The following is a 14,067-nucleotide window of genomic DNA, read 5'->3' as shown; positions in this document are numbered from 1 at the left end:
TGTCCTGTGAGGTGAAGCCTGGCCTGGGGGGGTCAGGGATGTACCATCCTAGGTTTAGTGATGGTAACTTGGCTGTTTTCCACATCATCTTGTCAGCAGTGAAGGTATTTTAGTGATCAAATAACGCCAGAGCCTACACACAAGCTACTTTTCTCCTGGCATTTCTACAGTTTTAAAAGAGGATTCCGCCCTGCTGCGGGACGGTAACCATGGTGATGACAGACGCTCCTTCAAGTGTCCTTATGCACCAGTTCTGCTGCAGCGGGTGACGGTAGTGGTTTATTAGCTGTAGGTGTGGACCAACAATGTTCAATGTTAGAGCTTTTTATGTTTCCGCTGTTCTGCTGTCTCCATCCATGCCAAATTAAAGTGAAAATTAGGTATAGAGAACAGGTTGGGTAATACCAAATATTCACTTTTGGATCATTCGTGGATCACATACCTGTTATAATTTCAACAAATATTTTTCATCATACGAACTGTTGTTTTCCAGATGTTTTTTCATTGCTGTATAACAGGTGAGTTGTTCATGTTTACATTAGGCATTTAGCATCAATGCTACACTTAGTTCATTATAAGCATATTGATACAATATATGAATTTTCATGCTTGCACTATAGTATATGTTGTATATATGAGTTTACTTACACATGAGTGGATTTTTAAAAATTGCAAACATTGTGTATTTCCACCCGTGATAGTCATATAAAATGGATATTTACAAGAAGGTTATAAACTAATACATAGACATAGGGTTGTCACAGGATGAAAAGTGGAATACGATAATACATAGTATGTAGTAGTCATGTCTTCTTTCTCTTTGGGCTTTTCCCTCCTGGGGTCCCACAGCAAAACAATCTCCTCCATCCAACCCTGTCTTCTGCATCTGTCTCTCTCATGTCCTCCTTCACTACATCCATAAACCTCCTCTTTGGTCTTCCTCTACGCCTCCTACCTGTGTATATATACACATACATGTATACATACCTATGGTATACGTCAGTAGAGCTATTAGAATAGATAGTATAAATCACAATACTTAGGGTTAGGAAGTATAAATCACAATACTTAGGGTTAGGAGAGAGAGGGTAAAAGAAGAGGCACACATAATAAACTAGCAAAAAGCATTCAAGAAGAAAAAAGTAATAGTAATATTCATAAAAATTGAATTTTTAAAGAATTATTTGCAGTATATTGCTGATGATGCATCAGCATTCATCATTACTTGTGTTTGTGATTTCTCCTCTCATGTCTGCTTTTTAAAACTTCTCATTTTAGCAGCTTTTACACTGGAAACGTATGAGGAGACATCTTATGGGTACATTGCTGATGAGCTGCCGTGGGACAGTGCAAGGGAACGGTGTTACCAGCGATCTGGCTCCTTGGCCGGTGTCTCTACTCCGGTTGACAACAACGAGATTAACAACTTCTTAACGTCCTTGAACATTTCTGAAGCTGCGTGGATCGGCCAGAAATTCACCACTCATCTTCAAAGTAGGTGTACCGTTGTTGCATGCACTTCCTTCATTTATTAATGACAGTGGGACAAGTCTGAAAAAGTGCCTCAGAAGTCGTATAAAACTTCTCAGAGGATGAAACCTGCACTGCTGCGAGCGTCCGCTGTGTCTCTATGTGTGGTGCAAAAAAGGTTCATCTGAGACTTTGATTCTGGAGGTCACCGGTCGCTCAGACCGGAAGAATGCCAGTCTTCTTCTCAGGTTTCCTTCCATGGACGCAGTGACTGCTCTTTTTTAAGCTTTCACCCTAACTGCTAGGGAATCTTTTCTTATTCCATTCAGTCCCGTATTAATGAGTTCCAGCTCCGTGCAAACCTGATCCAAGGAAAGCCTGTTCAGCTGACTCTGTTAGTGCACGCTATTCATGGCGCTTACCAGGAAGTCTTCAACCGTGACGGCTCCTGGCGCTGGACTTGCGTTTCTTGGAAGCAGAATGGCGGAGGCTGGACGCTATTAACTGATGGCAGCATGGTCTACACCGGCGATGGCTTGGACTCTTCTGACAGCACTGGGCCAGATGGACTATTTCTTATTGGCCAGGAGCAGGACACCTATGGGGGCTCATTTAAGAAGGATGAGTCATTCTCAGGAAGCACCACTGAGCTTCACATATGGGATCGAGCACTGAGTAGAAGCCAAATGGCCACAATGGAAAAGGAGCGTTCACCAGCTACATCTGGGCTGATTTTCAAGTGGAGCGCAGCATGGGTGGAAAAGGGAGTCCTCCCTTCCAAAGCTGTGGAGAAGCAGCCCATGTGAAAGTATACTGGGCGGCTTTCAGCATCGCGGGGATGGCTTAGCACGTTTTGATATGAAAGCGGATCTCAGCAAGAGCAGACAAGGACATACGATACGCACCAGGCTTTGCCATGAGACTCGGGTGTGGTTGCTGTGCAGAGAAACAATCACTTGGAGATTATTCCGATGCCAGCTTGGACACACTTTGCAGTCTTGTGCCAAAAAGCTGATACGTTTTTACGTGTCCAGCCGAGCCAGCTGTCTGTCAATGTGCGCCCCCTTCCTCTCAGGAACCGTCCCTGACCACAAGCAAGGTGGTGTGTACACCTAGATGTATCACATTCCGTTTGAGCTCTCCAAAGTTAGTGTCATGCAATGTGCTCTAATATTTAAGAATACTGCTGACTTTGCGACACCTTGATAAGTCACCAAAATGGGCACACAATGCTTCCAACCTTGTTGCAGTTGGGGGAGGTGGGTAAATCGAATCAAATCAACTTTATTTGTATAGCACTTTTCCTGCAAAGAAATGCAACACAAGGTGCTTTACAGAATTAAAACAATTTCCACAATTAAAAGGAAAAAAACAATGACACAAAAGAAAGCCCCTCCTTCCCACCCTCCATACTAGACGCACACACGCACACACACACACACACGCAAGCACACAATCACACACAGTAGGGAGACATGGCATGGCACTGAGGAACAAGTAAACGCCACCTTTGGGGCCGTCTACACCGGGAGGAGCTGCAGGCCGTGCCATCGGGGGACCAACACCCGGGCCCCTCGACTCCGATAGACGGGCGGATCCCCACATTAAAGGGAGGAACCCCCAGCCGGCCGTGTCGAAGGGAACCAAGGATGGCACCCCCTCAGCAGACCCGAACAGCCCCCAGTGTGGAGGACCCCCCTGAGGAAACACTGGAGTTAGAAGCTGAAGACTAAGAGCATAAAATAGGACTAAAAAGATAAAAACATAACACTGGAGTTAAAAGCTGAAGACCAAGAGCAAGAAATATGACTAAAAAGATAAAAACAAAACACTGGAGTTAAAAGCTGAACACTAAGAGCATAAAATAGGACTAACAAGATAAAAACAAAACACTGGAGTTAAAAGCTGAAGACTAAGAGCATAAAATAGGACTAAAATGATAAAAACATAACACTGGAGTTAAAAGCTGAAGACCAAGAGCAAGAAATATGACTAAAAAGATAAAAACAAAACACTGGAGTTAAAAGCTGAACACTAAGAGCATAAAATAGGACTAACAAGATAAAAACAAAACACTGGAGTTAAAAGCTGAAGACCAAGAGCAAAAAATATGACTAACAAGATAAAAACAAAACACTGGAGTTAAAAGCTGAAGACTAAGAGCATAAAATAGGACTAAAATGATAAAAACATAACACTGGAGTTAAAAGCTGAAGACCAAGAGCAAAAAATATGACTAAAAAGATAAAAACAAAACACTGGAGTTAAAAGCTGAACACTAAGAGCATAAAATAGGACTAACAAGATAAAAACAAAACACTGGAGTTAAAAGCTGAAGACTAAGAGCATAAAATAGGACTAAAAACATAAGAAAAGTTTAGAAATATTAGTTAAAAGCCTGATTAAAAAAGGGAAGAAGGGAAAAGGTTAAAGGGAAAAGGGAAGAGGTAGTTAAATTGACATCCTGTACTAATGGTATGTGAGTTGTATAAGAGCAGGTAGCAGACATTTATCCACACGACAACACACAGGCTCATTGTTTATGTTTAATGGCTTTGTGGTCTCCTTTTCCTTCTGCTCAGCGTCAGTTAAGCTGCTTACAGTTCTTGTAAATGTTTTGTGGCTCACATCACTCGTAATCCACCCTTCTGTCCTGTGCTGACATCATGGTCCCTGTGGGGACCGCTCCTCCCACTGGAACGGAACACGGAGTAACACATGTGTACTCCTTCAGCAACTTCAGCTGTTGCTCTTTTCATTTAGAAAGTGTCTCTTTTGTCAACAGTCCATGGTGCTTCAAAGACGTATGTGCTGATCCCTGGTTGATTGCAGCTAGTTGCTTCCAGACCCGGATTCCTGACTTATGCAGTCAATGTAATATTTCTGTAGTTAGAGCATGACCTTCTCAATATTGGAGACCTCTAGACATGAAATAACACCCCTACAGTCACCTTTGCACTTCTACTACCCGATGTAGTGGTCAGAATAAGAGAAAGTAAGACATAATATAGGGCAGCACGGCGGACGAGTGGTTAGGGCGCAGACCTCACAGCTAGGAGACCAGGGTTCAATTCCACCCTTGGCCATCTCTGTGTGGCGTTTGCATGTTCTCCCCGTGCATGCGTGGGTTTTCTCCAAGTACTCCGGTTTCCTCCCACATTCCAAAAACATGCTAGTTTAATTGGTGACTCCAAATTGTCCATAGGTATGAATGTGAGTGTGAATGGTTGTTTGTCTATATGTGCCCTGTGATTGGCTGGCGACCAGTCCAGGGTGTACCCCGCCTCTCGCCCAAAGACAGCTGGGATAGGCTCCAGCACCCCCGCGACCCTTGTGAGGAAAAGCGGTAGAAAATGAATGAAGACATAATATAGACTCACATGCTTGCTGTTTTGACTTGTTGTTTCTCCACTGTACGTCCTGCGATGGCTGTTGTCTCACCCTGGTAGCATTATTGGCACAACATATTGGTATGGATCTTTTTCAATGTGTAATTTTCTTTTTTCTGCTTGGAAATGCTCCGTTTAGGCCACCATACATCACGTTTGCCTCATGATGCTAATTGGAAACTAATAATGGTCTGTTGTCAACCACAAAATGTCAATCTCCAAGTTCTTCAATTTTTGTCTTACCGAGTGAAATCGGACAGCTTTGTGGGAGCAGACTGGGGAAGGCCCTTCTCTGTGCCAGCATGGCTGGGCCCCAGTGCACCAAGGAAGGTCCCGAAAGCCACGCTTGAATGACTTTAATGTGGGACAACTTAGAACCTCAAGATGGCCTAGACAACTTTTGGGACGAATGAGACCAGAATGTTGAGCTCATGTGCCATCTTTCGGGTCCAACGCCAGTGGTCATGTTTTTCTGGGCTAGCGGACAAAATATTTCCCAGATGCTTCCCCAAATTGGAATTGACCAAGTCCTGATTTTCTCTTATGTTTATCGAGAGTAAGGCCATTTTTGATGAGCGGACAGTCATTTTTCATTCATCTTTCTGATCATAACTATTGACTCGTTTCTCATTTCAGTTTGCTACACATTTAACCCTCCCCTTTTATCTGACAAGGTAACATCTCCGCCTTCGATCACGCCTTTTTGGACTCCATTTTGGAGGGGAACGCCTTGCGGAATCAGACGTTCTCCGTGACGTTTGTGGACAGCACTCAGCCTGGGGAAGAATGCGGTGCCTTTGACCCCGCTACCGGGACTGTGATCCTGGAGAAGTGTGATTCCTCCAGAGGAGCCGTCTGCCAGTTTAAGAAAGGTGCCACTCATGACGATGGAACTTATGTGAGGACATTGGAGGCTTTTTCAAAGTGTGGGACAGTGAGCCCACTTTGGTCGGTTCTTTACCACTTTAGCCTGCCTGAACCTGAAAATGCAGAGAAGATCGTAGAGACGCTTCAATCCAAGTCCAGTAGCTTATTTCACACCTCATCCGTTTACAGGATCTTGTCAGGTTAGGTTTATAACCATCTTAAGATCTTAGATCTTCTTCACCTTTTTAAATTCCGGCAGGCGAAAGTGCAAAAGAACTTGACAGTCCAAATTTTTAGGAGATTATTCCCGCTGGGGGCGGCACGGTGGTCTAGTGGTTAGCACACAGACCTCACAGCTAGGGTACCAGGGTTCAATTCCACCCTCGGGCATCTCTGTGTGGAGTTTGCATGTTCTCCCCGTGAATGCGTGGGTTTTCTCCGGGTACTCCGGTTTCCTCCCACATTCCAAAAACATGCTAGGTTAATTGGCGACTCCAAATTGTCCATAGGTATGAATGTGAGTGTGAATGGTTGTTTGTCTATATGTGCCCTCTGATTGCCTGGCGACCAGTCCAGGGTGTACCCCGCCTCTCGCCCCAAGACAGCTGGGATAGGCTCCAGCACCCCCCGTGACCTTCGTGAGGAAAAAGCGGTAGAAAATGAATGAATGAATGAATATTCCCACTGGCCCCATCTTTTCTCCAGTGGAATCCCTTTGGTTTTGCTAAACGTTGATCCATTTTAACATAACTTTGTTTTCGAGCTGCTGAGCCCCACCTTAAGTCTTCACAGCTCACATGCTTTTCATGCTTTTCAATGAAATCGTACTTATTGCCTAGCAAGCATTAACATATTATAGTAGCAAGTGAGTCCATTTTTATTTGTGCTTTTAGAAGTGCTGGATCCTGGAAATTTCCCAAAGACAGCGTTCTTCAGCATGTTGGTACTGGAACTTTTAGCCCAGCCCGTCACCCTTTCATTGTGCTTGTTCCACGGAAGACAGATTGCTGGACTAATACTGATTTGCTTTGGGTTGATGAAGGAGCAGAGTAGCTACTGGGACGGTGACCTTCCTTTCATGCATCGCTTGACCCAGGCTGCCCTGCACATCATGGAGACCGGTGGCCCGAATGTCCTCACATCTAGCGATGTCCACTTCCTGTCTCAAAGGATGGAGATGGAGTTGTCGGCCCTGGCGAGCGGCCACACGGACAGAGCGGATGCAGCAGAGGCAATGCTGTCCATAGCTACAGATTACGTCAAGATGGCCAGTGTGATGCTGGAGCCGCACGTGGCTCAACAGTGGATGGGCCTCACAGGCGATGGGGTGAGCGCTTTTGTTTGGGAAAAGCTTTTTGTCCACTTGTCCTGCATGCATCAAACTGACACCATAGCTGCTGCTCGGAATGGTACTCTGGTCCTGGTAGACCATTCCGTGCGCATCTTTGTAGATACAGGGGTTCGGATACGATTCAAAAGCATTGTATTTTCCACAAAGCGTACAAATGATGATCTGATTCAATGGTTCCAATCAAAGCTAATATAATAAAGATAAAATAAAATAAATAAAATAAAATAAAGAAGCGCAGACCTCACAGCTAAAAGACCAGGGTTCAATTCCACCCTCGGCCATCTCTGTGTGGAGTTTGCATGTTCTCCCCATGCATGCGTGGGTTTTCTCCGGGTACTCCGGTTTCCTCCCACATTCCAAAAACATGCTAGGTTAATTGGCGACTCCAAATTGTCCATAGGTATGAATGTGAGTGTGAATGGTTGTTTGTCTATATGTGCCCTGTGATTGGCTGGCGACCAGTCCAGGGTGTACCCCGCCTCTCGCCCAAAGACAGCTGGGATAGGCTCCAACACCCCCCGCGACCCTCGTGAGGAAAAAGCGGTAGAAAATGAATGAATGAATGAAAATAAAGAAGCGTATAAGCGTGTTATGTCAAATGTGTACATCACATCGCAGCACATCTTATTTTCTCAAAAGCGCCGACAAAACAAGACGCTTTTTCTGCTGTCGTGTATTTGGGAACTCAAAAGTGAAGGAGCGTGTTGTTCTGCAGGTTGTGTTCTCACTGAGCTGAGCTGTTGGTGCACGGTCAGCGTGGGGGTGGTCCACGCATCCGCCAGTCATGCATGTGTGACGTCATGGAATCAAGTTTGCTATGTTTTTTTAGATTTTTTGTCCTACATCATCATATGCAAATAATATGCAAATTAGCCAATGAGCTCATCTAGCAATTTCTGGGACAGCCAATAGCTACTTGTCTTACCGGGTCTCCGGGGATTTACGGTGATCCCTGTTCATCCGGGAGGCTGATACCAATGCAGCCGCAAGCAGATATCGGGTCACATCGATGTATCGTTCACAAGTGTAGCTGCTACCTTGATGATGCGCATCTTGATTTTACTTCCACGTGATGGATTTGCATGATTACCAAATGTCCGTTTGAATTTGTTTGCCAAATTCCTTTGTTGTTGGATGTGATTGTCCAACAGATCAGCGTGGGGCCGTTTACTCTTGTCAGTAGCGTTGACAACCTGACTGCAACTCTGGCAGACGTGCTGTCTGCTGAGGGGAGAGGCTTCTCACTTTCTACCAAGAATATAGGTACTGGAACAGGTAGTACAATGACAGTTGAACTACTACAGTGACAACTACAGGAAGTCATTTCCATTTGCCGAATGAATAATTGACAAGGTTATGTGGTTATTTATGATTTCTCATGTTTGCTGCTGTTTTCATGGCCAGATGTGTTCATCAGGAGCCACAAGCTGTCTGCAGAAAGCTGCTGTCAATCATTTAAACCATCCCACCTCGGCGTGAGGAGGAATGATCAGGATGAGCTGCTCATCCCAGACTCGGAGCTGCAGAGGATTCAGAAACTGGGTAAGGAAAAGTCAAACGGCATCCACGTTTATCTGTACAGCATCCCCATGGTGCCCAAGGTACGCCACAAAAATAACTTCTATAGCATCAAATAGAACATGGTAAGATGGAATATGATATACACGTACAGCATCACGTCACGTGTCAACGTGATGTAACATCGATAAACGTTGACTTTTATTTCTATGCTGCTGATGTACAGTTCAACCTGCCAGGAACGCTCTAGATCCCCTCCACTATGGCTTCTTCACCCAAATGTAGAAAAATATTGTTCAGCCACTTTGGACACTCCTGCTGAGAAGATCCTGGCTGTGATGTTTGACAGCAGCCTGAAACTTGATGAAGAACTGTGTACGAAGAGCAGCTTTTTTCCACCTCACCCGTTTTATCAAGAGCACAATGTGAAAAGGCTATTTAGACATTGATCAGCTTTTTTTTTACTGGAGTCAATCTATTCGTCCTCCGCAGGCTCCGGTTGGTGCAAAATGCAGCTGCTGGCCTTCTCACTAATGTTCCAAAAACGCCCCAATGGCTCCATTCTCTTTTCTCTCCATTGGCTCCCCATATTTCTACCATCCATTTGTTTTTCTTCAAGGCCGTGAATGGTCTTGCTCCAGCATATTGGCTGAAGTTTGAACCATCCGCCGCCAATCCAGGCCCCTTCTGAGCAAACAAGATGGGACGTCCCGAGAACCAGATGCACCTGCAAAAGAAAATCTGCTGTGTTGCGTGACATCATTTGGAAACCTTTGGTGTGTTTTCTTACAGGACACCAGGATGTGATGTTTATTCACACTCACTACAGCCATCTGGATGAGCTTTTATCGGGTACACCACAGCCTCTGACTAAACAAGAGAACATGAAAAGGTTTGCTTTTTATCGTTGATAATGAATGCTCGGTACCATTTGGACTCCAGCGATGGAGCTCATTTGCCATTCAGCATTTACTCCCCAGCAAATTGCCTTATTTTTATTTATTAAGCGCATTTCATTGACTGTAGGTTGCTAATAAATAATCATCATAAAATACAGTACAGCAGGCTGCACGGTGGACAAGCGGTCAGGAGATGGGGAGGACCTGGCGTGTGCGTGTTCTTTCCGTGCATGCGTGGATTTTCTCCGGGTTCTCCGGTTTCCTCCCCCATTCCAAAACATTGGAATAGTCATTGGCCACTCCAAATTGTCCATAGGTATGAATGTGGGTGGGAATGCTGGTTTGTCTATATGTGCCCTGTGATTGGCTGGCCACCAGTCCAGGGTGGACCCCAGTCCAGAGCTCACTCCACCTTTTGGCTTGACATTGACGTACGCCCCCGATTTCATATCCACTTTTCCAATAAGAGTGACTGTTGTAATGATTAGTTGACACTCCAGAACCCTCCCCTTTTCTCTTCAATTGCCATTGCTCACTCACGACACAATCCAGGTTTCAGCCCTTAATGTGTCTCACTACCTATTCAAGGCATTTTAAGTATCAAACGTGTAGGTGCTCACCACTAATGAAATATAATAAGATGATTGATGGCTGCCAAACAAATGTTTTTGTCTCAGCACACAACCATGGTACGTTCAAGGAATTGGTTTGATGAAAAAACATGCGTGCTGCATGTTTCAACCTCTACTTTTTTACCTGAACTCCACTTTTGAAGAAAAAGATTGTTTGGCCAAAAGTCTGCAGTTTTGCCAGTCGGTGAATGCTGAATGGCCAATGACCATAATGACCCTGTGTGCGTCCCGAGGGCGTCTCGTCACAAGATAGTGAGGAAATGAAATTTATGTAATGTAATGTACGTGCCTTACTTTCAGAAGTGTCCTTGGTCACCTGGCGTCTGCTGTCATTTCCGCCACCGTCCGTGATGCCTCCAAGGCCCAAACAATCCCTGTTGCTGTCAAGTACAAGCTGGGCTTATCACATACGGTACTGCTACTGCTGTGCCTGCATGTGCGTCCTTTCCAAGGGTACATCGTTACATGGTCACGCCTACTACTACTAGAAGTATCAAGTACAAGTATTAACTAGACAGTGTAAAAGGGATCAAACATGTTTCCCTTCCAGCGTATGGCCTGGAGCGGTTCCATTCCCATTCCCATCCTGCATGCCTTATGAATAGCATCACAGTCGGCTTGTCATTAGTTTGCATGAGTAAATACTACGATTATATACTATATAATAATACTACTAACACACTATTAAAAGGTGGATCGTGTTTTTGCCTAGATGGAGAATGCACAGAGATTTATCCCGGTCTGCGCCTTCTGGAATTTCAGCCTCATGTAAGTTTCATCAGCAACCAATGATGCCATTGACTTTGCAGACCATTCCCTACATAAGTGACGTTTGTGTGATCTTACGCAGGGACAGTCACAGCAGGGGCTGGTCCAGTGAAGGCTGCAGCGTGGTCTTTGCTGCATCTGGTGTCACTTCCTGTCAGTGCAACCACACCACCAACTTTGCAGTGTTGATGAATTACTTGAGACCAAAGGTGAATTATAGTTGGAATGCGTACGCTTAGGGCTGGATGATATGGAACACAACTCATATCCCGATATATGTAGGTAAAATATCCAGCAGCCTCTCCACCTCCATCCTCCGCGGGATAGCCGATCGTTTGGCATAGCGGAGCAATGCTCAAAGCTAACAAAGCTAAGTGCTTGGTTCGGGCTTGCTTGGCATTGCCAGCAGTAAGTCCACCCTGTTTCTGGTGAATATTGGCCTCTGCCAAGGCTGCCCTTTGTCAACCGCTCTCCACAATTTTCATGGACAGAATTTGTACACACATCCAAGGCGTCGAGGGGAAAATTTGAAATTCTTTCCATAATTTTATTATGTTCACCCAACAAATTATTTCTTTGAGTGTGGAAGGCAAAGCTCTCAATTTATCCATCCATCTATGATGTTCCCACCCTGACTGATGGTCACGAGCTTTGGAGGAGATTGTGGACACAAACGGCCTAAATGAGTTTCCTCCTTAGGGTAGCTGGACTAAGAGATAGGGTGAGGAGCTCTGTCATCCGGGAGGGGCTCAGAGTAGGACTCGAGAGGAGTCAGTTGAGGTGGCTCGGGCATCTAGTCCGGATGCCTCCCAGACACCTCCCTGGTGAGGTGTTCCGGGCATGCCCAGTCGGGAAAAGGCCCGGGGGAAGACCTAGGACACTCTGGAGGGATTATGTCTCACCTGGGACCCGGACCCAGATAAGCGGAGGAAAATGGATGGATGGATAAATAAAACGCTATTAAACGCTAAGAACGCAGCAGGCGACGCAGAGCTGCTGTAACTGGTTTGCACTCGGGCGGCGCCATCTTGAAACATGAGACCTCCGCATCAAATCCAGTCGATTTCCACATGAACCTTATGCTTGTTTTTCATGAATGTCGCCCAACCCTACATATGCGATACAACTATTCTGTGGCTCATCCTGTCAGTGCAGTGCAATTGAATTGCCAGTAGGTGGCACTGCTGGTGCTTTCCCATGTTTACCATTGAAATGCAATAAGAGAGTTTCTTAGCGGTCGTCCTGCCTAAAAGCGGTGCATTCAACCTATAATGTCCAGGGTGACGAAGAGATCTCCCATTCTAACATCACTCTCCTCTCTCCTCATCCACACCCCATTCCTTCTCTTCTGACCCAGTGGAGTCCTGAGGAAGAGCTTGTTCTGACCAAGCTGACGTTCATCGGTTCCGGAGCATCTCTGTGCGCTCTGGTGGTGACCTTGATGCTGTTCACTGTGTTGGAGTGAGTAGCTGAACGTGATCGTGTCCTTTCTTTGCTTTGAGACAGGCAATCGTTATTACCCAATTCAGGATGCTGTTCATTGATATGTGCATTTTTGTACCAAAAATGTGAATGCTTATGTGTGCGCCCGGGACGGCTTACATTGGAGCACATTTGTCAAACTCAAGGCCCGGAGGCCAGATTGATGAACTCAATTTAAGTGTTTAAATATGCACTTATCTTTCTTGCTCAATGTGCTAAAAAGGACCTTTTGAATCATATGCAGTTAGAGATAAAGCCCGTTTGAAATGAATTATAGTCATTTACTCCCATTTCTCCCATGTATGTAAGCTAGCGAGTACACTACTTGCTAGCGGTGTTGGTTCCTGGTGTGTATAAAACACCATGTGATGTCAATGAAGTGGATATGCAAATGAGCTGTCAACTTCAGAGTAGGCTGGCTTATCTTTTTGTCAATATTCAGACAATAAGAAAAGTCATACTGCTGTAATATCTGAAATATTAGCATCCAGTGTGACTTTTATTTAGTGCAAGACCAAGAGTCCATTTCACTTTCACCGGCTTTGCTAATGTGGTTTTGGATTTGTTTCCATGCTTTCAATGTGAAATACGTTTCTTGCTTTTGATGCGTCTCCTGATAGATGATTCAATAATTAGTCAATAATTGTGACGTCCAGTTTTGGTGACAGGCCTAAGGGTGCGTCTTCGCGGCCTTGGAGTACAGCTGCTGTGCTCGTGGTCACTGATCCAAACCACGGTGTTGGCGTGTCAATGTTCTGTATTGCTTTCTCATGATCAGCCTTAATTGGCTGTTTTCTGTGAGGGCCTGACTTTATGTTTCAATAGAATGTGACATTTGTGTCCCAAGCATCCCTCGGTCTGACAGGACGTCCATCCACAAGAACTTGTTCGTGGCTCTGATCTGCGCTCAAGTCATTCTGCTGTGCAGCGGCTCGGCCGTTCACAACAAGGTACGGACCCATGGGTTGCACACAGGGCATGGAAGCATTGTTGGTGCTTGTCAGAAGATGAAGCAGCCACCTGCAGGTGTGGCATATCAAGATGACGATCGCACAGGCGGGACTGACTGGCCACAGTAAAAGGCCACTCCAAAATGTCCAATATGTTAACATGTAATGTAGGTTTACATGTACGTATATTTCCATTTTCACGCTGGCTTCAAGAAAGTAGAAGTACTCCTGTGTGTGTAGAAATATCAGTAGTATCTTCAGCTGTATCGGCGTAGAGCGGAGGGAAATGTAACTTGGATGTGTTGCTGCGCTGGCAGGTGGCGTGCACGCTAGTGGCGGCGTTGCTGCACCTCTTCTTCATGGCGGCCTTCAGCTGGATGCTGGTGGAGGGTCTGCTGCTTTGGAGCAAAGTGGTCGCCGTCAACCTCAGCGAGGAAAGACACATGAAGTATTACTATCTCATCGGGTGGGGTACGCCGTATTCTCATTGGAATCATGTGACTCTCCGTCACAGTTGCTGAATCCTTTTTTCTTTTCTTCTTTAACCCCCCCCCCCGCCCCTCCAGGTCTGCCAGTGCTCATCGTCACCATCACCCTGGCGTCAGCATCAGGCAAATACTTGGCGGATGGATATTGCTGGCTGAGTGTCCAGAACGGCGTCATCTGGAGTTTTGCCGGGCCCGTCATCTTCATCATTATGGTTAGCACTTCCTGGTCATCTTGTCATGCTAGCTCTCTTAT

General features: G+C 45.5%; 1 protein-coding gene across 1 annotated transcript in view; it reads left to right on the top strand.

Annotated features, from left to right (window-relative positions):
- The first annotated feature begins 209 nt into the window (after nucleotides 1–209).
- Nucleotides 210–14,067, top strand: part of LOC131129460 (adhesion G-protein coupled receptor D2) — a 77,213-nt gene continuing 63,355 nt past the window's right edge. The window contains 18 exon segments of the mRNA XM_058073065.1: nucleotides 210–265; nucleotides 1,349–1,494; nucleotides 1,649–1,738; nucleotides 1,741–2,231; nucleotides 2,233–2,278; nucleotides 5,534–5,731; nucleotides 6,620–6,669; nucleotides 6,769–7,053; nucleotides 8,229–8,340; nucleotides 8,482–8,619; nucleotides 9,388–9,487; nucleotides 10,430–10,538; nucleotides 10,839–10,894; nucleotides 10,977–11,103; nucleotides 12,252–12,355; nucleotides 13,224–13,326; nucleotides 13,644–13,797; nucleotides 13,893–14,026. Coding sequence (XP_057929048.1) covers nucleotides 210–265; nucleotides 1,349–1,494; nucleotides 1,649–1,738; nucleotides 1,741–2,231; nucleotides 2,233–2,278; nucleotides 5,534–5,731; nucleotides 6,620–6,669; nucleotides 6,769–7,053; nucleotides 8,229–8,340; nucleotides 8,482–8,619; nucleotides 9,388–9,487; nucleotides 10,430–10,538; nucleotides 10,839–10,894; nucleotides 10,977–11,103; nucleotides 12,252–12,355; nucleotides 13,224–13,326; nucleotides 13,644–13,797; nucleotides 13,893–14,026 — 2,499 coding nt within the window.

This window comes from Doryrhamphus excisus, chromosome 5 (genome assembly GCF_030265055.1).
Source record: "Doryrhamphus excisus isolate RoL2022-K1 chromosome 5, RoL_Dexc_1.0, whole genome shotgun sequence".
Taxonomy (NCBI): domain Eukaryota; kingdom Metazoa; phylum Chordata; class Actinopteri; order Syngnathiformes; family Syngnathidae; genus Doryrhamphus; species Doryrhamphus excisus.
The sequence above is the reverse complement of the archived record's forward strand: the minus strand, read 5'-3'. Positions and strand labels throughout refer to the sequence as shown.